This window comes from Ruditapes philippinarum, unplaced genomic scaffold (genome assembly GCF_026571515.1).
Source record: "Ruditapes philippinarum isolate M1 unplaced genomic scaffold, ASM2657151v2 ctg1790_1_1_1_1, whole genome shotgun sequence".
NCBI lineage: Eukaryota > Metazoa > Mollusca > Bivalvia > Venerida > Veneridae > Ruditapes > Ruditapes philippinarum.
This window is the reverse complement of record NW_026860466.1, coordinates 228,495-256,484: the sequence shown is the minus strand read 5'-3', so window position 1 is coordinate 256,484 and position 27,990 is coordinate 228,495. Positions and strand designations below refer to the sequence as shown.

Here is a 27,990-nt window from a genome sequence, read left to right as displayed (position 1 = left end):
TAACATTACAATAACTACAATTAACGCTGTAGGTTCAAATCTCGTCCGATTCTTTTGAGTTCGGAGATGTGCTACATAACGGAATGCACGTGGTTCTACTCGGGGTACTCGCTTGTATGTACGAATAAAACAAACGGAAGGGCCTCATAGGAACACGCCCACTATTTAAGCTTGAAAACCGCTACATGGCCTGTACAGAACTGGAGCTAGTTACATCAAACCAACAAAAAATTAAGTTGTCAGTTACAGACTTGTTATGGGACAGGAATTGGGCACTACCTGTCCAAGTATAAGTATTGCTGTATTTTACAAATTTATCCTTTGATTGCCCAGGACATATACATCGCATTTATGCAAAAAATGCCAATGCTGAACGCAGATACCAGATTAGTATTAACGGTTCTTCGAAATGGGCACTAGCTATTATGCTCTAAATGGAAATGTAAGAACCTAAACTTGGGTGCATAATCTATTCATACAAATTAAAATAACATTTTTAATAATAAATTACATTTATCTTTCTTCACACAAAAACATGTGTTGCATGTTATGACATCAACTTATTATTTAACAAAAGGCACCGCCGGGCGGGGGAACGCTCGACGTTTTTTAGTTTTTCTAAAAGCAAACAAACAAACGGTTTAAACAAATCTTACAAAAAAAAATAGTTTTTTTTTTCCTTTCTTAAGTTTAAAAGGTCTGTCCAGTCACACTTGTTGTTTTGTCCAAGTATTAATTCTTCCCATAAATAAATGACAAAGTAAAGAAATATAATCAAAATTTAATCATTTGACAATCAAGGCCATTTAAAGGTCAAGGTCATATCTGAATTATTCCACAGAAGTGTGGTTTTGTTTACATCTTGCAGACGGCAACGCCGACATGACTGTAACAATACCTCTTATTTTTTTAAATGTCAAGCTAAAAACAGGTCAATTCTTTTTTTGGACTGGATCTTGGCGTTATAAACTTTTTCTATGTACACTCTCTATTCCCTTGTTCATTTATGATTTCTTCGTATTTTTGTAACATCTCAGGCTGTTGATTCAATCTGTAGAAAGTGGTCTGTGTTTTACGTTTTGCAATGTTGTAGTTGGTTGGTAGTATTTAATGGTCAGGTTTCTATGGCAACATAGCAGAATATTTTCCTTAATTGTAAAAATAGAGATATTGAAAATCTATTTATTTTACTATTAAATTGAACAAACAAAACAACAACTATAGTATTTCAAAAATTTTATTTCTGATGTATAACAACATTTGCTGTATGTTTTAAAGGTAAACAGTCAATACCTGTATTAAGAGCACCTTTAAAATAATGGGGAAAACTGTACTTTTCCCCCAAATTATTTTCTCCTCTCAAAATTCAACATAAAATGCCACATTTTTTCATTATTGTAAATGTTTTGTTGAGAATTCAGATATTTTGCAATAAGCTTACAGTAGGCTGTAAAAAAATTACTCCAACTACTGACAAATCAATTTAATCTTATTCAACACATACTGTGTAGGTTTTATCCCTGTTCATATAAAATTCATCAAAATTACCTGATCATGTACTTATCAAAAATACCTAACATTATTTTCATGATCTTTTTCATGACCCTCAGACTGCTTTGATAATAACAAAAAGTTTGTTGCCCGTCTTCTGTTACTTTCTAACAGGTCAGCCTGTATTTCTTTGAAATCTGGCTAAATTCTGCTGAGCGCTGAGTTTTAGTATTTTGAAATAAAGAAACCCCTTACACTACAAATGGACTGTTCCAAATTCAAAGAAGGGTGAGTCCACTATACAAATTCAGACATGTACATCAATAACAATTACCAACAGAAATATCATCATTTGTCATAAGGCAATTTTTTTTCCTGGAAAAATTATATACAATTAACTTATGTGGTTTCACATATTGTTTATCAGTATACCAAGTTATGAAAACACACTAAATTGATAGTTCGAATCATATTTCAACTATGTTATTGTTAATTACATCTTATTTAATCAGAGTCAATAATTCAATTGAGGACATCTCAACTAAATATTTAATTTACCTTATTAATATATTCTTCAAATTACTTTAGTATGATAAAATTTCCCCGGTGTGCCCACCATTCTGACTTCACACTTCTTAAAATAACACAACCTGATGACCACTATAAATTCCTTTTTTAAAAAGCACAATTCATTGCATGATCCTTATTGATAAAAGTAATTAATTCAATTGAGACGCTCCAAAAGATTTTTTTTAAAGATAAAGTAATTTCAATTACTTTAAAACAGTGTTCTTCAGCACAGATGTTACTGTAACTCCATGAAAGAGCAAGCATTATTCTGAAGTCGGTACAGAACCACATGTTTAACAAACTGTCACAAAAATTTATAATTGTCATTAATTTCATCTGCCTGTTATCCTTACAGTTGTTATATTTGGATTGCCTCTGGGCGGTTGAGCCCGGTGCGAGGACTGTGGTGTCCTATGTCTCTGCGTACCGCGTGAACCGCCACTAAAATTAGCCCCGCCCCCTCGGTACTGATCGTAACCTGCCTGTTGCTGACTTGAGGGCTGATTCTGCTGTTGAAAGTTAGAGTACTGAGGGTACTGGGAGTAGGAAGTTCCTTGAAACTGTTGCGTCTGCTGCTGAACATTTTGTTGCTGGAATGGAGGCTGAGATGCGGCTACAGGCGGTCCCGGCACTGCGGCACTGGCGGGATACTGTGACGGATTGTAGCCTGGCGGGTACTGCTGAGGCGCACCTGGCATGCTATACTGAGAACTTGTTGACGGCGCCCCCGCAGTTTGTGGTGGAGGGTATCCAGCATACTGAGGCTGAGAACCAGACTGTGTGAATGTTGACGGCTGTGTACCCATCAAAGTCTGAAGACTCTGCACACCTTCGCCAGACAAAAACGAGGCCTGGTACTGATTTGATGATACGTACGGATTGTACTGTGAGAAGTCAGTTGTTGTACCAGTCTGATATTGTGATGACGGGTAAGAAGTGGGCGGAGCTTGAGGATTGTTGGGATTGGTGCCGTATGCTTCCTGTCCCGCCCCACCTGAACTGTTACTTGCTGAAGGTGCAACAGGGCCCTGTAAATCACAGATTATCAATGTTATCTTAAAATGTTTTCATTATGAAAAGACATGCTTTATAAACGCTCTATTTAAGTACAAAAAAACCCTATTCAGTTAAAATAATTAATGATCAAGTTGCTATAAAGAATGTTCATCCAATCAAACTAGACCTTATAAAGATTTTTTTTCCATTCTATAACTAATGACATAAAATGCTTGATAAAATTCTCTTAAACGTTTTCATCATTATAATATAAATCATTTACATTTTCTTTTATTTGGGATAATTATTAAATTCAGCATGAATTATAGTTTTTACACTGCTATGTATTATCCAACTTGAACAAAATGTGCTTTTCCACCAATACAAAGTACATCGGAATTCTTAAAATCTGACCTTCACTTTATTTAAGGTCATTTAGTGGTCAGGGTCATAATGAAAGAAGTAGCAATAAAAACACCTATTAAGATGTATGGTGTGCAGGGCTCTCAGTAGGGTCAGAATTTCACGAGTCAAAGACTCTTTGGCCAAAATTTTCACGAGTCAAATCATATTTTTCTAGTGTCATTTGACTACATGAATCATATTTATGTTAAAAAAAAAATACTGTATTGGAGGTCATTTTTGTAGATTCTCAAGTCTAAATTGATAATATTTAACCCCCCCCCCACCCCCAAAAAAGACAACAAAAAACAAAAAATAAAAAGAAATGAATTGCATCTTTACTGTGAAAGAATAAACAAGAGGGCCCATGATGGCCCTGAAATCGCTCACCTTGTATATAGGCCCCCGGGGCGGGGCTAATTTTAACCCAGGGGCTTTTATTTGAACAAACTTGGTAGATCCCCATTTGAAGATGTTTCATGATAAATATCTAAGCTCTAGCTCTAAAGAAAATCTTTAAGTTTTTACTAACACATATATAGTGAAAAAACAATGACCCACACCCTCTGTGCGGGCCAATTTTGTCCCCAGGGCTTTTATTTGAACAAACTTGGTAAACACTCACTAGAAGATAATTCACAGGGCCCTCAATCCAATTTGGGGGAAGCGGGTCGCTACCCTCAGCAGGGGGAATTTTAGTGTATGGGGGGAATTTTTCTCTTTTCTTTTATTATCAAATACACTTATTTAAATATCAGCTGTTTTTTATTTACATGTAAAAAATCCATAATAGGTAACACTAAACTGTTCAGAAGTGATTGATAAGATTTGAAGAAAAAGTTTTTAACACCTTACACCATCAAATCTTTATGCTGCTTAGCTTTCTTTATGATCCCCCCCCCCTAATCATTTAGAAACACATCCAGACAAATGTCTCATTTCCACTAATATGAACAATACATGGACCTAAAGTAAATTCTATTCATACACTACATCTCTAGTGTTCTAACACACCGTTTAATAAGACAAAGCTTCCTTTTCTTGACTTTGTAAAACATTCGTAAAAATCGGCCTCGCGAAAATATGTGACAAATGAAAATTTGTTTGTTTTCTGTTTACACATCCATCAATTCTAGTTGTTTCTGATGTAAATTATATAAAATTAAATTTGATTGTTTATTATAAGATCGTTTTTCATCAGTTATTTAATAAAGTATCATGAAAACAAAACTTACAAGTTTGTAATTCACGGCAAATTTACCGCGTGGTTGATGTAACATTTTGAAGACAAAAAAATGATTTCATGAATATACAATTTGAAATCAAATTGTTATGGGAATTGTGATTTTCTTCTGCATATTTCTGTTGAAAATTTTAGCATTTTTACAGGATGAAAGGCCAATATGTGACGGTAGATTTTGGGGAAAAAACAAACGGAAACGTGCAGACATGTACTGTTACGATATTCCTCTTACAAAATAGACGTCAAATAGATGGATTTTAATTTTCAAAAACAAAACATTAGTTTTTAATTTTTCTCTTTAACACTTTATATGTTTCGAGGGGGAATTTTTACCTCTGTTAGGGGGAAAAAAACATACTATTTTGGCGGGGGACTGCGGCCGAATATCGGCCGCAGATTTGGTTGATCGAGGGCCCTGATTCATGCATAATATCTAAACTCTATCTCTTGGTCTTTTTAACAGAACATTTTTTCAGTTTTTACTATATACATAAAAGGAAAATCAATGATCCCGGGGCCGGGCCAATTTTTTAACCCCAGGGCCCTTAATTTAACAAAAATGGTAGACACCCATTAGAAGATGTTTCATGCTAAATATCTTAGCTCTAGCTTTTAAGATTTTTTAAAAGAAGATTTTTTTATGTTTTAACTATATATAATAAACGGAAAAAACAATGACCCCCTGGGGCAGGGCCAATTTTGACCCCAGGGCTTTTATTTGAACAAACTTGTTAGACACCCACTAGAAGAGGTTTCATGCTTAATAGCTAAGCTCTACCTCTTTGGGTTTTTTAAAAGAAGATTTTTTTAAGTTTTTACTATATGCATATAGGGTAAATCAATGACCCCTGGGGCGGGGCCAATTTTGACGCCAGGGCTTTTATTTGAACAAACTTGGTAGACACCCATTAGAGGATGTTTTCATGCTAAATATCTTAGCTCTAGCTCTTTGGGTTCTTTTAAAAAGAAGATTTTTTAAGGTTTTACTATATGCATTGATATAGCATGTATAGGGAAATCAATGACCCCCTGGGGCGGGCCAATTTTGACCCAGGGCTTTTATTTGAACAAACTTGGTAGACACTGACTAGAAGATGTTTCATGCCAAATTATTTAAGCTCTACCTCTTTAGGTTTTTTAAAGAAGATTTTTTAAGGTGTTTACTATATGGCAATATAGGGTAAAAATCAATGACCCCTGGGGCGGGGCCAAATTTGACCCCAAGGCTTTTATTTGAAACAAACTTTGGTAGACACACCATTAGAGGATGTTTCATGCTAAATATCTTAGCTCTAGCTCTTTGGGACTTTTTAAAAAGAAGATTTTTTAAGGTTTTACTATATGCATATAGGAAAAATCAATGACCCCCTGGGGTTGGGCCAATTTTGACCCCAGAGCTTTTATTTGAACAAACTTGGTAGACCACTGACTAGAAGATGTTTCATGCCAAATATCTAAGCTCTACCTCTTTGGGTTTTTTAAAAAAGAAGATTTTTTTAAGGTTTTACTATATGCATATAGGGTAAATCAATGACCCCCTGGGGTGGGGCCATTTTTGACCCCGGGCTTTTTATTTGAAACAAACTTGGTAGACACCCTTAGAGGATGTTTCATGCTAAATATCTTAGCTCTAGCTCTTTGGGTTTTTAAAAGAAGATTTTTTAAAGGTTTTACTATATGCATATTGAGAAAATCAAATGACCCCCTGGGGCGGGGCCCAATTTTTGACCCCAGGGCTTTTATTTGAACAAACTTGGTAGACATTGACTAGAAGATGTTTCATGCCAAATATCTAAGCTCTACCTCTTTGGGTTTTTTTAAAAGAAGATTTTTAAGGTTTTAACTATATGCCTATAGGGTAAATCAAATGACCCCTGGGGCGGGCCCAATTTTGACCCAGGGCTTTTTATTTGAACAAACTTGGTAGACATCCATAAGAGGATGTTTCATGCTAAATATCTTAGCTCTAGCTCTTTGGGTTCTTTTAAAAGAAGATGTTTTAAGGTTTTTACTATATGCATATAGGGTAAATCAATGACCCCTCTGGGGCGGGGCAATTTTGACCCAGGGGCTTTTATTTGAACAAACTTGGTAGACACCCATTAGAGGATGTTTCATGCTAAATATCTTAGCTCTAGCTCTTTGGTTTTTTAAAAAGAAGATTTTTTAAGGTTTTACCCCAATATGCATATAGGGAAAATCAAATATGACCCCTGGGGCGGGGGCCCAATTTTGACCCAGGGCTTTTATTTGAACAACAAACTTGGTGTAGACACTGACTAGATGATGTTTTCATGCCAAATATCTAAGCTCTAGCTCTTTGGGTTTTTTAAAAGAAGATATTTTAAGTTTTTTTCTTTCGGTTGCCATGGCAACCAGAGTTTCTGCATGGAATTAAATTCTTTAGAACAATTTAAAAGGTGACCACCAAAGAACATTCATGTGAAGTTTGGATGAAATTGGCCCTAGTGGTTTATGAAGTAGATGTCATTTAAAGTAAAAGTTTACGGACGCCGGATGGACGGACGGACGGCCGGACGCCGGACGAAAAGCGATCACAAAAGCTCACCCTGTCACTTTGTGACAGGTGAGCTAAAAAGCAGCAGCTTTACTGATTAAATGTATAAAAAAATTATCTTTACTGGTATGCTATATATCATATTAATTTTAAATACCAAAATGTACTAGGAATATTTAATGGAAAAAGAAATAACAAATGTACAGGTACCCCAAGCAAATCAAAGATGTATTATAAACCTTTATAAGCAATCAATAATTAACACCTCAGGTATGTAATTCTTATCAGTTGTGTAGAGCTATTTTTAGCGCTGTCAAATGTCACCCAATTATGTCGCGCTTCAGTGCACAGGCTATTAACAATGCTGTGTGTAATACACGGTGACATTTTTATTGAGTGTGATTTTGAACATGTAGGATTTGATAGGTAATTAGGGGTGGATTTAAGGTAATTATTATTGCAAAGCTGAAAATCCCATGTGGCAAATTGACTCTTGTGCATTTTTTATCACATGTCAAATTTGTGTATTTCCTGATTTTCACGAGTCAAAACCCGGATCCCCGTGTCTATCGAGAGCCCTGGGTGTGTTCATTTATGAAAACTGTAGCGAAAGATGTTATGATCAATGACAAGTTTTCAAAACACAGACAAAGAGAGAGGAGAAAATCAATATGTCCTTGGGGGTTATTAACTTAAGGGGGTCTTCACAACACCTTAAAATATTCCCCAGAATACTGTATCTTTTAACAACTTACCGAGGATTTTTGATGAGGTTGAGACTGGTCCACAATCTGTGCTTGACTTGGTTGTCTACTCAACTGTGCTGATTCTCTCCCTTTATCAATGTTTTTCTGTGGAGTAGATTTTCTGGACTGGCTCCCATGTTCTAGTTTCATAGATTTGGCAGACTGTGCCCCTGGTGTAACTGGATCAGATGGTGTTGACTGAAAGATAACAAAAGCAAACATCTCAGAACTTGCATCACTTACAGTTTCACCAAACTTCCCATTTCCATAAGACTACAGCTCTAAATTTCAAGCCCAATAAAGGGCATCATATGATTTATTTATAAACATCATATACAGTCGAGACTGTCATATGTGACTTTCCAAGGGTCAGGGAGTCGTATAGTTCGGATCATTTATATAGGGAAATATGTCGGGCGGACTGAAACAAGGTTGGATAAGACAGAGTCATTGAAATCAGGGGGTTGCTCTTGCAGTCTCGACTGTATAATCATACATGTTTATGCATTCCCAGATCATTAATGTGCAACAAAGACATCAGTTCTCACATACATATAGCAAATTTACAGCTCCCTATGGAGAAGTAAGACCTTTTATGTTTCTGTGTTATTTCAGCCATGATCTAGCATCCTAGTACAACACACCAAGCTTCTAAAAACTGTCTAGATAAGATTTCTCACATGAAGTTTCCCTTTTTTTTTAGCAAATAGAGATAAGTATTAAGTTATTAACAGTCTTCCATATAAGGCTCCTGATTGAAAGTAAAGATTTCACTGAGATGAATTAGCTTTATTTCAAATTATATTGAAATTTCAGGATACTACATCCCCATCTAAATACAAAAGACAGCTAAGAAACTTTGAATACAAATTATACTTTATCTTGAAGGTTACAGGTAGTCTTACTCAAATGCTTTCCCACCAAAAAAATCTAACATCAACCAATATCGTAGATAATGGGTTATTTCTGGAATGCTATTTTTTCAAAATCTTGGCATTAGATTACTAACAATCACTAATCCTTTATTGCTATGTACTAAATTCCTGTTCTGAACGATGAAAAACTATTGAATATCGAACATCATGTATAATAACTTTCCGGAAATGACCGATTTATTACAATATTGACGGATGTAAGATTTTTTTGGTAGGAAACCATTACAGTAAGACTACCTTAAGATGATTATAATCAATCAAAATAAAATAACCTGTAATGATCTCTTTTTATCGCTACCCTGTGAATTTGGTGTCCTCGTTGGATTCTGTGAAGGCGGGGGTGGGGGAGGGGATTCCCCTGGGTTAGCAGAAGCCTGATTTGAAGGTGAATATAAATCTAATACTTGATGACACACATCTGAAATAAATGAAAAATTATGACATAGTAGTTTAAATCAATGTTATGAATGAAAAAACAAATACAGAAGAACTTTTATGTCTTGAACACAAGTTGATAACTTCCCTGTGTTGAATTTAAAAGAAAGTCACAATTTTTCCTGATTTATTCCTAATAAAATGTAACATAAGAGTCAGATTTCTATGCCCCAAATTATTCAACATGTAGAAATTTTTACATGATCTGTAAAGTAAAAACCATGTAAAAATTTCCACATATTGAAAAATCTGAGGCATAGAAATTTGACTCATACGTAAATTTTATTACGGAAGATTTCATATTTTTTATGGTAAAATTTACTTATTTTATTATTCAAGTTAATTTTACCATGAAAAATAAGAGCAATAACTCTAAGACATGATAAACAATATACAATTAATAGCATACCTTCCATAAGTTCTACAGTTAAATCAGGTACAATGGATTCCCACCATTTCTGTTTGGTTCCCGCCACTTTACCTTGCCACTCAGTAATTTCAAATTTGTTCAGCCGGGTACCTAGATACATCAGTGATATTGCAATAATTTCTGGCTCCCATTGTAGACATAATGTTGTACACAAGCTGTAAAGACACAAACATAATAACAATGGTTTTAAATATACAAAACAAGAGACTCTTTAAATGTTGAGTTTAAGAAATCAATATGTATTAATTTATAATGCAATACATGTATGATTATTGTTTATTTGAATTTATAACAGCCCTATTTTCCAAAAATAGATTGAGGTACAATTATGATTAATTCTGTACTGAGTACATTATTTCAATAAATATAACTTGAAACAAGAGCTGTCCGTAAGACAGCGCGCTCGACTTTTTTATTGCTTGCCAATAAAAAAAGTTTTTGCAGTAAAAGGCAATACAAGAACCAAGATTCTAAGTCGATAAAAGGCCTTAATTTTTAAAACAAATCCTTGACAGAGTTACCTTCTCTTGCGTACAGATGGGGGTAATGATGTGAAATAGCATTAAAAGTTTCAAAGCAATATCTCAAAGGGTTAAGGCAATAAGTGGATTTTACCCATATTCAATGTATTTTCTAAGTCAAAAAGGGGCATAATTCTGTCAAAAAACCTTGACAGAGTTATGTCCTCTTGTCTGTTGATGAAGGTCGTGATGGTAAACAAGTATGGTCAGTTTCAAAGCAATACCTCCAATGGTTTTGAAATAAAGTGAGGTGGTACAAAAAACTTAACCAAGCTCAATACACTTTCTAAGTCAAAAAAGGGCCATAATTCTGTCAAAAACCTTGACAGAGTTATGTACTCTTGTCTGTAGATGGAGGTTATGATGGTGAACAAGTATGGTAAGTTTCAAAGCCATACTTGTAATACTTCTGAAATAAAGTGGGGTGGTACGAAAAACTTAACCAAGGTGTGACGCCAACGCCGACGCCGACGCCGGGGCGAGTAGGATAGCTCCCCTTTTCATAGAAAAGTCGAGCTAAAAAGTAATTGTACTTAATATGTACAAAAATCTACAATCACTATTTACTTAATGTGTGAATCTTTGTTATTCATTAAAAACAGCATAAATACCTGTCATTTATAAATGTCCATGCCATTTGTACCAGTTTCTGTACCTTCTCTTTATCAGCTGTAAAAATATAAATCCAGTCATATGTTATCATTTGAGCCGCGCCATGACAAAACCAACATAGTGGGTTTGCGACCAGCATGGATCCAGACCAGCCTGCGCATCCGCGCAGTCTGATCAGGATCCATGCTGTTCGCTATCAGTTTCTCTACTTGTAAAAGGGTTTGTAAGCGAACAGCATGGATCCTGATCAGACTGCGCGGATGCACAGGCTGGTCTGGATCCATGCTGGTCGCAAACCCGTTGTTGGTTTTGTCGTGGCATGGCTCATTTATATGCTAGAAAAAAACACAACATCTGTTTATCAACACTGATTCAGTTGTGCTCACACCAATGGGCAGACATGTAACCAGTATTTTGCAGACGTTCATCATCTTTAGACAACAGTATTTTATAGACTTTGCATTATTCTAATAATCTTTTCTCCACAAATAATTAGCAACTTCTCTACACTAACAACTTATTCGATCAGCGGTGGAGAGTAAATGATTTCAAACATACCGTCTTCAAACAAACATGTACTGCGAATAATATTCCACAAGTCTAAAACAATCTGCTGTACTTTACACTAATGACACCATTCATGTTGGAGTGTGTGGGAAATTCCTGAGTGGTAAAAGTGAGTTGGAGCAATGGCCAAATTATCCTTATTTATTTATTTTGGGCCACCATTGCACAAGAAAGCTCTTTACTGTTGAGAAATTGTGTTACCCTCCATCAATTTGGGATCATATCCAAAACAGTCATCCATATGAGTTTCCAATGTTAACTGTAAATCAAAGAATGTAAAAAAAATCAAATACCTTTGGGGCAGTTACCTTTTACAAGTTTGGCAAACTTAATAAGGTAAGCATACGGATGTTCTGCCTGTAGATCAAACTTGATTGTCTGTAATAATATCCTCTCTAGAATCATAACTTCTTCCTGAAAAAAGAGAAAAAATTTATTCCACTAGTCCTTAAAAATCAGTTGATGAAATAATGAGTTAATTTCTTAAAGCTATAAGAATAAGCATATTAGTTACCGCTACATTGCAACAATTGTAAAATGGACATGCTTTGCCTTTTAGACTGGATTACTAGTATTCTACATTGTAGATCTATTTTTGAGGACACTAAAAGTTGTCAGCCATAAATATAGTCTATTTAGAGATAAATCATCACAGACTTCTAAAAACTACATTTGTAAAATCTGGCGAGCGTTTCACTAACATTCCTCAAGTTTTGCGTATCTTTTTACATAAATTTGGACTTATGCAAAACGTAAATTAACATTAGTTGTGTTTCACAAAACAGATTGTGCAATCTTGAGTTACGATAGCGTAAGTTCGTTAGTCAAAATCTCAAATGCACCCCTGTATTTTAGGCACTATCAACTTGTTGAAAGTTTGAATTCAACAGTTTACTGTAAGTTACTTGGGAGAACGTTTAAAATAAATGACTACAAGATTTAGAAGATTTTATGCCACACAGGCAACAGATAATAATTATTTTTCAGATGGTTTTACTTTTCACACAGTAGAGACCATATGGTGACTTTTCAGCTTAACTGGCGGAGGAAGTCTTTGGCAAAAGATTACAACTTAAGTTTACCACACTTACTGTTTGAAATTTTTTTTGACTCCTCAACTGTTTCTGTTAATATAAAAATTAAAAGATTAAGACAGCTATTGGTCCTTACCTTTGGATCAGTGCCGAATTGTGCAAACTGTTTGGAGTTGAGTATCTGTTGGGAGATTTTGATTATATCTTTACATTTCTTTGGCGTTTCTTCAACCTTTCCAGCTAGAAACAGGCAGCATGCTGCAGAAACCTAGGCAACAAAAAAAATAAGTCATAAATTCGGAAAAGTTTGACTTGCTATTGTAAGAAAGCCTAGAAAAAGAAATATTTTCGGCTGTTCTTTTTTACAATTTCAAAGTAGTTCCTCTTAACTTCTTTGTTTCATTCTTATCAATTTTGCTTTGAATATATAATTATTTTAAAGACAGTTTTCTTCACAATCTTATAAACTGTTCTTGCCGTCCTAAAAATTGCACTTACATATCTTGGGAAGTCTTTGAAGGAATGAAACATGTAGAATCTGTGGAAGTACACAACCCCAGTGGCACATGTGTCATATCTCCTGGTGTTATGTTAAGAAAAACATACTCTTATACAAAAACACTTATACTTTTTATGTGGTACAAAATGTATATTCTTTATCATAAGAACAGAAAATACCTTGTTCGATGATATTTATGTAGTAAATTCATGAAAAAGTTCAACTAATCTGTAAAGGCTACTGGACAATGTGACAATACCGACAACTGATTTTGCCATCCCTGTGATACAGATGCTGCCAAACGACTTTAACTTAAGAGTTAATCTTAACAATTTAAGAACAATGATGATAAAATCAACTGACCACATTGCAAAATTTGTTAAGTTAAAAATAAAATCCAAATAGAAAGTACTTTCAATAATTCTTCAATACTTACATCAAAATTAAGAAAAATACTGCTCATAAAGTTAAACTGCATGTAAAATGCTCATTATGGATCTGATTGATAGTGAATAATAAAAGGATACAGTCCTAACTTAGTACCAGCATCAACAATGAATCTTGCACCTTCTCGTCTATATCTAGCCTCTGTGGGTGAGTCAATACCATCACGATATGTAGGAGAATTTTTTATTTCCTTCTTTTCATAGTACCAACAAGGCATATTTCTCCTGAAAATAATGCAAGTATCTAAGACTAGAGTATTGATAAAACTAAAACTTATAACAAGCCATAACATACATGTACCAGCAGTGTTTTTTCCCCCTACTTTGGGAATGGTGCCGGTAGCAGACAGATCAGGAAAAAATCCATCAGTTTGACTCAAATTAGGAATTTTATATTAGATGCAAAATATTTATTGGGAATTTCTTTTATCCAGGAAGACATGAAAATTTGCATAATACCGTATAAGTACTTTTTTCTGCGGGAACTTTATTTCTGCTATTTTTGCGGTTTATAATGACACCGCAGATTTAAAAACCGCAGAAAATTAAGCCTTTCGCTATGTCTACATCGAGGGGTGAAAGCGAAAGAAGTCTAAGTGCATATCTGTAAATTTTTCAGGAGAGACAAAAAACTGTCCTGTTTTTTTCAGGTTATATATATAATTATCATTTGTGTACTCTGAAATGAAAATCAGTTATATTGTACATTTAAAAGAATTACTTGAAAAAAAAATGAAAGAAAAAGATTATATTTGTAAAAATGTACTTAGACTTTTTTCGCACTCAATATTTGTCAAAATATCACAAATCTGGTAAATGCGAAAAAAGTCTAAGTGACGGAAAACAGGAAATAAACACCCTATTTAGACAGAAATGCTCAATACAGAATAAGTTTAATCATTACTTACTATTCTGAATATTGAATTGGAAAGAAAATAATATAAATTTCAAAAAAAAATTCACTTGGACCTTTTTCGCAGTAAATGGTCACATTTAAAACTTGCCTGATAAGTAAGTGACATTCGACCATATTAACCAGATACTTTCATTTTAAGATATGATATTAAAGTTTATAAGATGCTAGGACTAATTTAGGTTTCTACATATATCATCACAATTAAAAACTGCATTCAGTGTCTAAAATAATGTTATTTTTTGTCTCATTGTGATCATAAACAGAAGTTTTAGTTGATTATCATAAGATAATCACTAAAACAGATACTGGAAGGAATTATGTTCTTCAATTCTAATGTAAAACCAAACACATATAAACAACTATAATACAATGTAATACACTTAGTGTTAACCATATGAATGCAATATTTAAATGAATGGTTTAATAAAAGCTATTGAAGGCAGTTTACATAAAATGGACATTTTCAGATTAAGGCACTCGCACTGGACATAAAAGAAGGGCAAAGACTAAGTAATCTAAGATTAGTAATAAAAAAGTTTTGATGATATATTTACAGGAAATACAGCACACTTGTTACAGTTTACATTCTGCACAATTCACCACCCAAAAGTACATCATTCTTCATAATTTGAAACATAACGATTCTTCAAAATCAACAAAAGATGTTGTCAATTATTTTTTGGCAAGACCTGATAACAAGAGCTGTCCGTAAGACAGCGCGCTCGACTTTTTTATTGCTTGCCAATAAAAAAAGTTTTTGCAGTAAAAGGCAATACAAGAATCTCTGTATTTTTAAAGTGAACAATGGCCATGAGCATTAAGATATTTAGTGAAGAATTATTTTACTGAATTGTGTGATACCCTTGAACACTGCAGCAAAGTTTGAAATGTTTAAGTCAAAAGAGGGCTGGTAAGAAAGAAAAAAAAACTGAGTTGAGCCTTAAATAAATTTAATAGTATTAAACCCACTTTGAGAGAATAAGGTATTTTTACAGAATTACCTTCTCCTGGACATGTTTGGGAATCATGATTGTAAACAAGTATTCCAACTTTCAAATTAATATCTCAAACAGTTCAGTCAAAAAGTGGACTGGTACTAAAAACTTAACCAAGATTCTAAGTCGATAAAAGGCCTTAATTTTTAAAACAAATCCTTGACAGAGTTACCTTCTCTTGCGTACAGATGGGGGTAATGATGTGAAATAGCATTAAAAGTTTCAAAGCAATATCTCAAAGGGTTAAGGCAATAAGTGGATTTTACCCATATTCAATGTATTTTCTAAGTCAAAAAGGGGCATAATTCTGTCAAAAACCTTGACAGAGTTATGTCCTCTTGTCTGTTGATGAAGGTCGTGATGGTAAACAAGTATGGTCAGTTTCAAAGCAATACCTCCAATGGTTTTTGAAATAAAGTGAGGTGGTACAAAAAACTTAACCAAGCTCAATACACTTTCTAAGTCAAAAAAGGGCCATAATTCTGTCAAAAACCTTGACAGAGTTATGTACTCTTGTCTGTAGATGGAGGTTATGATGGTGAACAAGTATGGTAAGTTTCAAAGCCATACTTGTAATACTTCTGAAATAAAGTGGGGTGGTACGAAAAACTTAACCAAGGTGTGACGCCAACGCCGACGCCGAGGCGAGTAGGATAGCTCCCCTTTTCATAGAAAAGTCGAGCTAAAAATCACTTTGACATCTATGCAAATTTTGTACAGGGTATATAATATTGTCCACAACAAATTAGATTTACAGAAAAGTCTGAAATTTGTTTGTGAATTAATTATTTGATGATTTATAAATTGCATTAAATTTAAACAAGAAATTGTTTCTTGCAATTTTAAGATGACCATACTGATATCACACTGACTATGATTGTCAAATCTCCAAAATATGTAAATTCAAAGTAGTAAAAGTATTGGTAAAAGTAGTGGTGCTTGTAGTAATGGTTGTAATTTGATGGAAGTAGCAATAGCCATGTGAGTTGTGGTAATTTAACAATTCCACAAGTCCAACTCTACAATCACTGTCACTTCTACAGTATCAACAGCTAACTATTCCACAAGTCCAACTCTACAATCACTGTCACTTCTACAGTATCAACAGCTAACTATTCCACAAGTCCAACTCTACAATCAATGTCACTTCTACAGTATCAACAGCTAACTATTCCACAAGTCCAACTCTACAATCACTGTCACTTCTACAGTATCAACAGCTAACTATTCCACAAGTCCAACTCTACAATCACTGTCACTTCTACAGTATCAACAGCTAACTATTCCACAAGTCCAACTCTACAATCAATGTTACTTCTACAGCTAACTATTCCACAAGTCCAACTCTACAATCACTGTCACTTCTACAGTATCAACAGCTAACTATTCCACAAGTCCAACTCTACAATCAATGTCACTTCTACAGCTAACTATTCCACAAGTCCAACTCTACAATCACTGTCACTTCTACAGTATCAACAGCTAACTATTCAAAAGTCCAATTCTACAATCAATGTCACTTCTACAGCTAACTATTCCACAAGTCCAACTCTACAATCAATGTTACTTCTACAGCTAACTATTCCACAAGTCCAACTCTACAATCAATGTTACTTCTACAGCTAACTATTCAACAAGTTCAACTCTACAATAACTGTCACTTCTACAGTATCAACAGCTAACTATTCCACAAGTCCAACTCTACAATCAATGTCACTTCTATAGTATCAACAGCTAATAATTCCACAAGTCCAACTCTACAATCACTGTCACTTCTACAGTATCAACAGCTAACTATTCCACAAGTCCAACTCTACAATCACTGTCACTTCTACAGTATCAACAGCTAACTATTCCACAAGTCCAACTCTACAATCACTGTCACTTCTACAGCTAACTATTCCACAAGTCCAACTCTACAATCACTGTCACTTCTACAGTATCAACAGCTAACTATTCCACAAGTCCAACTCTACAATCACTGTCACTTCTACAGTATCAACAGCTAACTATTCCACAAGTCCAACTCTACAATCACTGTCACTTCTACAGTATCAACAGCTAACTATTCCACAAGTCCAACTCTACAATCAATGTCACTTCTACAGTATCAACAGCTAACTATTCCACAAGTCCAACTCTACAATCAATGTCACTTCTACAGTATCAACAGCTAACTATTCCACAAGTCCAACTTTACAATCAATGTCACTTCTACAGTATCAACAGCTAACTATTCCACAAGTCCAACTTTACAATCAATGTCACTTCTACAGTATCAACAGCTAACTATTCCACAAGTCCAACTCTACAATCACTGTCACTTCTACAGCTAACTATTCCACAAGTCCAACTTTACAGTCAATGTCACTTCTACAGTATCAACAGCTAACTATTCCACAAGTCCAACTCTACAATCACTGTCACTTCTACAGTATCAACAGCTAACTATTCCACAAGTCCAACTCTACAATCACTGCCACTGTTACAGTATCAACAGCTAACTATTCCACAAGTCCAACTCTACAATCACTGCCACTGTTACAGAATCAATAGCTAACTTTTCCATAAGTTCAACTCTACAATCACTGCCACTGTTACAGTATCAATGTGCAACAATTCCACAAGAACTCTACAATCACTGTCTCTGCTTCAGTATCAACAGCTAACAATTCCACAAGTCCAACTCTACAATAACTGTCACTGCTACATAATCAATAGCTAACTATTCCATAAGTTCAACTCTACAATCACTGCCAGTGTTACAGTATCAACAGCTAACAATTCAACAAGTCCAACTCTACAATAACTGTCACTGCTACAGTATCAATAGCTAACTATTCCATAAGTTCAACTCTACAATCACTGTCACTGCTACAGTATCAATAGCTAACTATTCCATAAGTTCAACTCTACAATCACTGTCACTGCTACAGTATCAACATGCAACAATTACAAGTTCAACTCTACAATCACTGTCACTGCTTCAGTATCAACAGCTAACACAAGTGTAACACTACTATTATTATCACTTCTAGGGGACCCCATAGTCAATTGGTTAAAATGGCCAGCTTCAAAACACTTCAACCTCACTACTGTGGGTTAAAATTACATAATGAACTTTGTATTCTTTCATTTTAGAAAGTATACAACTAGGATGGTGGTTCTACTTAGGTGTCCCAAATGTGCCTGAAATAGTGCATGATGATCTTCCTTTGACCATTTTACACCAGAAAGTTGCCATGTAAACTTTACAGTGTTAGTGACAAAACAAATAATCCAAACTATCAATGCTGAAGTATTCACAGCTAACATTTCCACTAGTCTCTCAATACTATCAATATAACTGCTACAGTATCAACAGCAAACTACATGAAATCTACTTCTTTGGTTACACTTTTGATACTTACATTTGTATCACTATCACTGCTTTAGTACTACAACCACTAAAATATCAATAATTACCACTACAATCATTATTGCTGCTACATTATCTTCAGCTAATAGTCAACCACATAGCTTCCTATACTTAGCTACAGACTATCTTCATTTTACTATCACATAGTAGTAGTATTAACTGAAGATTCTGTAGCAATGATAGTGAAAGTGACTAGTAAGACTACTATTTTACCCAGGCCTGAAATTTCATCTATCATGGGGGGTGCGAGATGAGTCACATGCTATACAATGGCATTCTTAGGATGATATAACTTTGCCGAAAGGAATGAAGTTGTATTTTCATACGCAGTTGTAAGAAATTAGTTACGGGTGTAATGACATTAATTACCATGGAAAGTTGTTTTATTAAGATAAAGTATTTAAAATATGATTGAATATGGTAGATTATGCAAGAAAAAATACATGTATCTGACACATGTTGTCGGTTCGGATCAGAATATCTGTCCTTCGGGAACACGCCCATAGGCGGGTCCCGTAGGGTCGAATATTCCAATCTGAACGGCAAAATATTTCAACTCTGTTGATGAGTATTATGCTTAATAACAGTGATAAAATAAAAAATGATAATCATCTGACAAAATGAACTAATAGAAGGTGATATGTAGCTTATTGTGAGCTGTCAAGAAACAACACCCTGTATCACATGTTTGATAGGAAAATTAGGCAATCAAACTGTTATGCCAGTTTTGGAGGGGCCCCTGGTTTACATTTGCTTTCTGAACAAGCATTTCCTGTGGCATTGTCATAAAAAAGCACTAAATTAGTACTTAAATTTTCTTTAACTCACCATCATTATAAGAGTTTGACAACTTGATATCCATGGGGTTGCTACATTATTATATAGTGCTTCATCTTCTTTATTTTCATGCAATACAATGAGTTTGTTACTACTTAACAGTTGCACAAAGGATATAACTTATACTTAATGACATTCTATTCATTGTTATTAAATGTATTGCTGTTATCTCATTTAATTTAACATTCAATATTAAAGGCAGCTACCCCCACTATTTTAATATAAATTAAGATTGTAAGTCTATAGACAATTAGCTTTTGAGCTTTAATAGCTTTTGATGAGTTGTACATTCTTTGTAATATTTAAATATACATTGTGTATGAAATAATCCATCCAATCTTTAAATCTATAAAGATCTATTATATGTCATGACTTACATATTTTTAAATATTGAAAACTTTAACTATGTAGCATTATGTAGATCTTACATGCTGACATTGGGCAGATGTTGGCTTATGGCTGCACCATTGGCACAATGTCACCTTTCACGAGGCCCAACATTGTTACAACATCAAGGTTCCAACTTTTATTATTTCTATTACTTATTTAAATAAAATATCACTAAAATATAGGATCCTTTGTGCACTAATTTTCATGCCTGAAAAACTGGCCCTATTAATGTTGCAATATTATCACAATACAGTTTATTTGCTTTAAAGGCACATTATGCCTCAGAAGCATCTTTAGAAAGGTCAAATGATAAAATAATGGTTTTAGAGAATTTAAGAAGCTGTAACCTGAAGAAAGTAGTGATAAACGTGAAATAATTTGTTATAAAAGTAGAAAAATGTAAACAAAGTAGTATTTTGACTTCCATACAAATTCATTGTAAACTGCATATACCTATTGCCAAAAATCAACAGATGAAAAAGATGGTTCGGCCAATGATTAATGTTTGGATCCTATAAAAGTACATCAAAATTAAAAAAGCTTTTGAGAAATAAAATAAAAGTATTTCTGAGGCAAAATGGGCCTTTAATGTTGATAACATAAAATAAGCCAACAATTTTTCAAATATAGAATTTCAAAATCATTTTATCATTGGGCAGTTACTATATTTCTTCTTCTGAACGCAACAAAAAATGATTTGTCATTGTACATCATATGTAAAAATGTGTATGATGAACATTATGAAGTTGACTAAGACTGATTTCCTTTTACAATTAACTGATTGTTAAAAGCAAATATGCAGTAATTCATAATATGTGCTGATAGAAATGTAAGGATGTCCCTAAAGGAACTGTCTCACTTACATCCCGGCAGAGCCCTGGTAGACGTCCGGGGTGATCAAGGAACGACAGGGGTACGACAGGGAACAACCGGAGTACATCTGTAACTCTGCCGGCAACTTCCGGGATGATCCAGGATGATCTGGGAACATCTGGCATTCGACCCCGGATGGAATAAAATAATGAATATCACTGGGGTGGTCTGGGATGATCCGGGAAGGTATAGCTTTGCCGGCTTCATCCTTATCTCTGCCGGGAATGACCGGGGTTATACCGGAGAAGCACCGTAGCTCTGCCGGCACAAACCGGGGATGTTCCGGGGTATGATATAGCCGGTAGAGCTACGGTAGAGTCCCGGTATATGCCGGCAGAGCCCCGGTAACTACAGGCAGAGCCCATGAGAATAAAGGTAGAGCTACTGAGAATAAAGGTAGAGCCCCGGCAAAGCCCTGATCATTTCAAAAGAATAACGACAATTTGCGATGATTGCACTTGTTTGTATTAAAACCCTTCCCATTTCCCTTCTATTCAGTATGGCATAAGGATTTTTCAGAAAATCATCATGAATTACTATTCTGGAACAATAGATATTATATTAAATAAAAATTATGTATCAATGTTATCATTTTCGGGCGTTTTCAATCCACTGGGGCTCTGCCTAGATCTTCCTGGGTTCTGCCGGGGCTCTGCCTTGATCGACCGGGGCTCTGCCTTGGTCAACCGGGGCTCTTCCGGCGTCATCCCGGAACGATCGGGGAAGCACCGGCATGAACCATAGCTTCACCTGGGCTCTGCCTGGATGATCCGGAGCGCATCCTGGGCAGTTAGTTGGGAACTATCGTAGTGCTGCCGGGATAAGTGTGACCGCAACAATAATTTCATCCCGGATCATCCCGGTACTTACCGGGATGGTCCTGGGCTCTGCCGGGAGTGAGACCGCAGCTTAAGAAGGCTAGGATGCTATTATACATGCATGCCTTACATTACTTCTGTGTTATTCGGGACTAATTGTGCCATATTTAGATTAGCTGTATGAGATAAATTAAAGAATACTTCTATTTGATTATAAATGTGTATTTTGGGTACCAATCTAAGTTCAGGATCAAGAACTATTATTTTCATCATGCACTATAGTTATAAAAGTAAAATACATTGTAATGATAATCATAATCATTGTCACTGATACATACTTCGCATTTTCAATACGATGTAATTAACAATTTTTTCTAGTATGATCGTTTATCCAAGTCTCTCAATTTGTATTTGTCACAAACCCAAAATGTTCTATAATACATGTATGTGTATATAAACAAACATCCTTCTGATAACATTTTGATCTTGCATTGCTGCTGTTTACTATATTATATTGTATTAATTTACATTATCTGCCCCTTATTAACGTTACACTAAGGATCTGACGGGCACTAACAATAGGTCACCTCGTAACCCTTTAAACTGCCAATCATTGGTAAGCTTTCACAATTTTGAAAGTGGAGCAGTTTCTTATTTTAATCGCTTGAAAACTAATACAGAGTAGGTAATTTTTATTATTACTAGAACAGACAAGGCGTTATCTATATAGCCCGCAGCTAAACAGGCAAAACATTCTTGCATATTTGTTTCAAATTACTTCAATCATTTTGTTTTTTCGAACAAAAATGAACAATTTGTTTTTTCGAACAAAAATGAACAATTTGTTTACCTCCATTTAAAGCAAATAAACTGTATAGACAGAGATACTTTGTCTAATGCCTATCTGTAAAGGACAGTTTCATTGAATAGCTTAAAATAAGCTTTCCCGGGAAATACAAATCAAAATGAAAGTGAAACAAATATCGTGGCAATCAGATCTACATGCAAGAAATAACTTAAGTTCATCTGTACTTTAACTATAGGTATATGCAGTTACAGTGAATTTGTTTGGAAGTCAAAATACTACTTTGTTAACATTTTTCTACTTTTATTAGCTCGACTATTCAATATGGTTGGAACAATATATCAAATTATTTGAGAGAACCATTTTATACATTTTAAAATACTGCTTAAACTGACTTTAGAATAACTTAAAATGTCACATTATGAAGAGTTATTCTCTTCCAAAAGTAATGAACATTGACGTTATAACATAAAATAACAATTTATATCATTCATGTTTTTAATTTTTTGTCAATAGGCAAACATTTTTTCACTTAGACTTTTTTCGCATTCAGTTACTGTAGTATACACAGTTTCAGCACTGAATACGAAAAAAGTCTAAGTGAAAAAAATACATGAAAATACGCAAAAATGATATTATTTTATTATCGGTACTACTTTTATCAACAGTTATTATTATAAAACATACTTTAAAACTGAAAATGAAATACTGCTTATATTTTTTGTCACTTAGACCATCACATTTTTTTTTTAAATAATTGCGAAAAAAGTCTAAGTGACAATGTTCACTTAGACCTTTTTCGCATTGACTGTTTTTCACATTTCACTTAGTCTTTTTTCGTATTTTTTAAATATATATAAAAATGAATGTGTTGTGTTCAAGATTTTTTCACAGAAGATGTATATACAGATTTTAAACACATTTATTTAAAAAAGTGATTTTCTGAAAAAATGTCACTTAGACCTTTTTCGCTTTCACCCCTCGACATGTATGTCGGAATATGTCAACTACCTGTATTGTATATTACATTACCATGTACCGTTCTCAGCTTTTGTAGATGGGAATAATTTTTCTTTATGTATACGTCATGAATGAAATATTAGGAAAAAAAGTTACTTTACTTGTTCTTTTTGTTTAAAACAAGAGCGATCAGTAATCACATGTGTCGCCTCATGATGGCCAATTTCATGTTGGGACAAATTTTGTGACAGACAGACAGACGGACAGTGCACAACTAGACTTGGTACTGATCATTCCTGTAAAGTTTGGATAAAATTGCACCAGTAGTTTATGAGGAGTAGTCCGGACAAGCTTTTGCGTATCTGGCAACACACAGAAAAAAAGACCTTTTTATCAAAGGGCCATAACTCAGCCAAAAATCATTCAACCAGAAAACCCGTGCAATATGCGCAAGGACTTGAGCTACAGATCAATCCTGTAAAGTTTCATTGAAATTGCATTTGTGGTATAAGAGAAGTAGTCCGGACAAACTTTAAAAATAAAAATTATTAAAGGGCCATAACTCTGACAAAAATCATTGAACCGGAAAATGCTGACAATATGCACAACTAAACTTGGTACTGATCATTCCTGTAAAGTTTGGATGAAATTGCACCAGTAGTTTATGAGGAGTAGTCCGGACAAGCTTTTGTGTATCTGGCAACGACAGAAAAAAACACCTTTTTGTCAAAGGGCCATAACTCGGCCAAAAATCATTCAACCGGAAAACCCGTGCAATATGCCCAAGGACTTGAGCTACAGATCAATCCTGTAAAGTTTCATTGAAATTGCATTAGTGGTATAAGAGAAGTAGTCCGGACAAACTTTAAAATTAAAAATTATTAAAGGGCCATAACTCTGACAAAAATCACTGAACCGGAAAATGCTGACAATATGCACAACTAGACTTGGTACTGATCATTCCTGTAAAGTTTGGATGAAATTGCACCTGTAGTTTATGAGCAGTAGTCCGGACAAGTTTTGTGACGGACGGACGGACAGACAGACGACGGAGAAGTGATCCCTAAATGTCGCCATTACTCCGTAGAGGCGACACAAAAATGTCATGTTTGTATGATTTTCGCTCACCCTAAGCTTGATTTATTTTAAAAATAAAACTATTATAGTTTGACGGGTGCAATAAACATACCCTTTTGTATTTTTACAATATATTGCGTCTACGTGCGATATTACCATTATTTATTTTTCACACTTTTGACATATTTATACACATGAAGTATTACAATTAATTGTTATCATTGCACGTTGTTGATTTTTGTTTATTAACGTTTTGTTTATTGCGTTCATTGAACGCCGCCTTTCCTTGTTGATCTTGTTTATCATATTTTATATACCTATACATGGTGATCACGATGAACACACATTATAAGTCGTCTGCATGTTTACCGGAAGTAATGTACATGTTACATCAACATATCTTAAAATGATGTCTGTTTGTATTGGTTTATTTTGTAAAAATATCTAAATTAAAACGCATCAATGCGAGAATGATGACACCGCAGAAATAAGATACGCAGAAATTTAAAATCACTTATTTTAACCAAAATCGCAGAATTTAAAGCCCGCAGAAATAAGTACTTATACGGTATTCACTTTAAAACCATGTTTTATTAACTTTAATGATTAATTTTGCTACCTGAGGTTGAAAAAAAAAACTTAAAGGATAATCATAACAATTGTACATAAATAATGTTTAGGTGTGAAACATTAAAAACAAGAAATGAACTAGGTACGAATATTACCCATGTGGTTATACTTGGTTTTTATCGTATATGATCACTTATCAATATGGACGCATCCATTACTGTTTTAACTTTTTTTTACCTTTAAATGAGGAAATGTTCAATGTTATTTTGGGAATTTATCAGTCATGAATTGGGAAATTTGCTGTATATTTTCTATCGGGAATAGTGCCATTTTCCAGTATCAGTTATATAAGGGAAAAAACACTGACCAGATACTGAATACTGATACACACATCGTCACCTTAGTGCAATAACGTATTAAGTGCTTCTTAATTTAATAGCAGTTATTGAGTTCTTGCACTAAGGTGACGACATGTCATAATGCAGGGCTCCAGATAATTTTTTAGGGCAATGAGTATTTACTCATTGATTTTTTTGTGAATGAGTAAAACTTGAAATCTGAAATTTGGCAGGAGTATTTTTACTCCTTAAAAGAGTAAAACATTTTTTATGCTTCCATGTTTATTGCATTATCATACTTGTAATACAAGATATGTCAAAGTCATTTCTTTTGCTTTTTGGACTCCCTTCGTTGGTTTATAATCTTGCATTTCCAAACGGCATATGTTTTATCTGAACCTGAGGCATGTTTCTGTTGCTCATACGTGGCAGCGCTAATTATTTCATTAATTATAACCTTGTCCTTCGCTGAAAATACGAGTCAATCGTTTTAACTTATGACAGCGACATTGTACCGGATGTTTATGAAATTGCGTTAATTCCACCACCTTACTATACATACGATAACATCCGATGATAGTTGAAACTACAGGAAGTTACCGTTAGACATTGCAAAGCATTCATACGAAGTTAATTCCACTACCATACTATACATACGATAACAACCGATGATGGTCGGAACTACAGGAAGTTACCGGTAGACGCTTGCAAAGCGTTCAGACGAAATTAAAAATAAGATAATCACTGAGTTTACTTTCGGTTTCTTTACGCGAAAGAAACGTTGCTCAATGCGTAACCTGAATTTTGTGTGCGTTTTCATACGCTTAAATTTTGTTTTGAATGCGTAAACATGGTATTTCCATGCGTAATTTACGCGTATACGCATCTTATCTGGAGCCCTGTAATGATGTGATATCCTGGTGGGATCCAATAAAATCAATGTCTTAACTTGCAGGGAATACTTTTTATGAATGGCAATGCAGAAGCAGCTAAATGTATGTTTACTCAGATCAAGTAACAAATAAATATTAAATTTTATGATAAACAATTATCACCTATTTATGACATGAATCTAATTTGTAACTGTTTCTTATGAATGGCAATGCAGAAGCAGCTAAATGTGTGTTAATGTGTTACTTGGATCAAGTAACAAATAAACATTAAATTTTATGATAATGTAATAAACAATTTTAGATCACCTATTTATGACATAAATCTAAATTGTAACTGTTAAACATATCACTCTGAAAGTTAAATAAAAATATGAAAGTGAGATTAGCGATTATTAGCTCTGTTAAATTGTTATTTTCTTATTCTATCTCCAAATCAAATGTTATCTATATCTCAAAAAATTAACCAATATATGATATATATATATGCAAAAAATCTCAAACCATATAAAATACATTTTTCAGGTTCAATAAATAAAAAAAAATATTTTATTTAAAGTGGGGCAAAACAACACTAAAATGGGACAAATTATCACTTAATAAGATGAGTTGTTATTAGTGAATCGTTATATTAAACTTGTTATTACTGCCTCAATATTCCACTGTTTTGTCAGACTTCAGACAGACAGCTGGACAGCAATATAGACCAACAATGGCAAATCTAAATGAGGGGATAAAAAACATAAAAATGCTAAACAATATCCTTAAAGAGGAATACATAGCAGATTATGTTAGTGATTAAGGGTGTGACTTTTTTTAAATATCCAGCATTCCATTTTATTTTTATATGAATTCCAAAATCAGCCAAAATATATTATAAAGTACAATGATTATTTATCAAAGTGATAACAGAAGAGATATAAACAATCCCAGAAAAGGTCAAACATACGGAATGATAATAATTTGCTTAAAAACAAAAGTAAAAACGGAACTTCAGAATTTGTCCGAATTTCTTCTTTCTGACTACCACTACACTTATTTAAATTCTTTAAAATTCAATAAGACAAATAACTGATATCAAAAGAAAAGGAATAATGCAAATAAGTTCACGTACCTTTTAACAAATTTGATTCATACGACTCTCTGTGCTCAATTAAATGGTGTTTTTTACAGATTTGTTTCACGTCAAGGCTGAATCGGTGACCATTTAATTTACACGACAGTGACACTCACAAAGTGGTATTCGACTGAACACTACTATATGTTTCTGACATACTACCATGTGCGCTATTTAAGTTTGCACGTGCATATGACAAGGAAAATATATATTGAAGTAATGAATGTTTTCTGTCGGTCCTTTGAAATAAAGTGGTAAAAGTTATTTTAAAGGTAATTTTCAGTATGTCTGTCCCAATACTCTCACACAGTTCACAGAAGTTCTATATTTTTAAGTATCTGCATTTATAATAATTATTAAGTCCCATGGTTTTTAAAACAGGTAGATTTAATTTTCACGCACAAATCTAGAATGTTTAAAACATATTCCATATCTTACATGAAACAATAGTAACAGCATACAAAGCAGTAAAGAGAAAGCATTTTTGTCATTTTTTTTTTCATTTTTCACGTGCTTCATGTGATGGATTAATCAATTCAAA

General features: G+C 34.1%; 1 protein-coding gene across 2 annotated transcripts; it reads right to left on the bottom strand.

Annotated features, from left to right (window-relative positions):
• Positions 1 to 1,224: 1,224 nt before the first annotated feature.
• On the bottom strand, positions 1,225 to 27,586 carry LOC132760186 (cyclin-K-like). 2 transcript variants are annotated; one of them, XM_060752100.1, is made up of 10 exons: positions 27,450 to 27,586; positions 13,527 to 13,672; positions 12,999 to 13,080; positions 12,637 to 12,768; positions 11,760 to 11,880; positions 10,899 to 10,956; positions 9,746 to 9,921; positions 9,174 to 9,319; positions 7,976 to 8,164; positions 1,225 to 3,089 (listed from the first exon to the last, which is right to left on the bottom strand). In XM_060752100.1, exons 2-10 carry the CDS (start codon positions 13,661 to 13,663, stop codon positions 2,394 to 2,396), a joined length of 1,737 nt encoding a protein of 578 aa, XP_060608083.1. In that variant the 5' UTR covers positions 13,664 to 13,672; positions 27,450 to 27,586; the 3' UTR covers positions 1,225 to 2,393. The 2 variants fall into 2 exon arrangements, with proteins under 2 accessions (XP_060608083.1, XP_060608084.1); XM_060752101.1 differs by having other exon boundaries at positions 11,775 to 11,880.
• Positions 27,587 to 27,990: the final 404 nt, after the last annotated feature.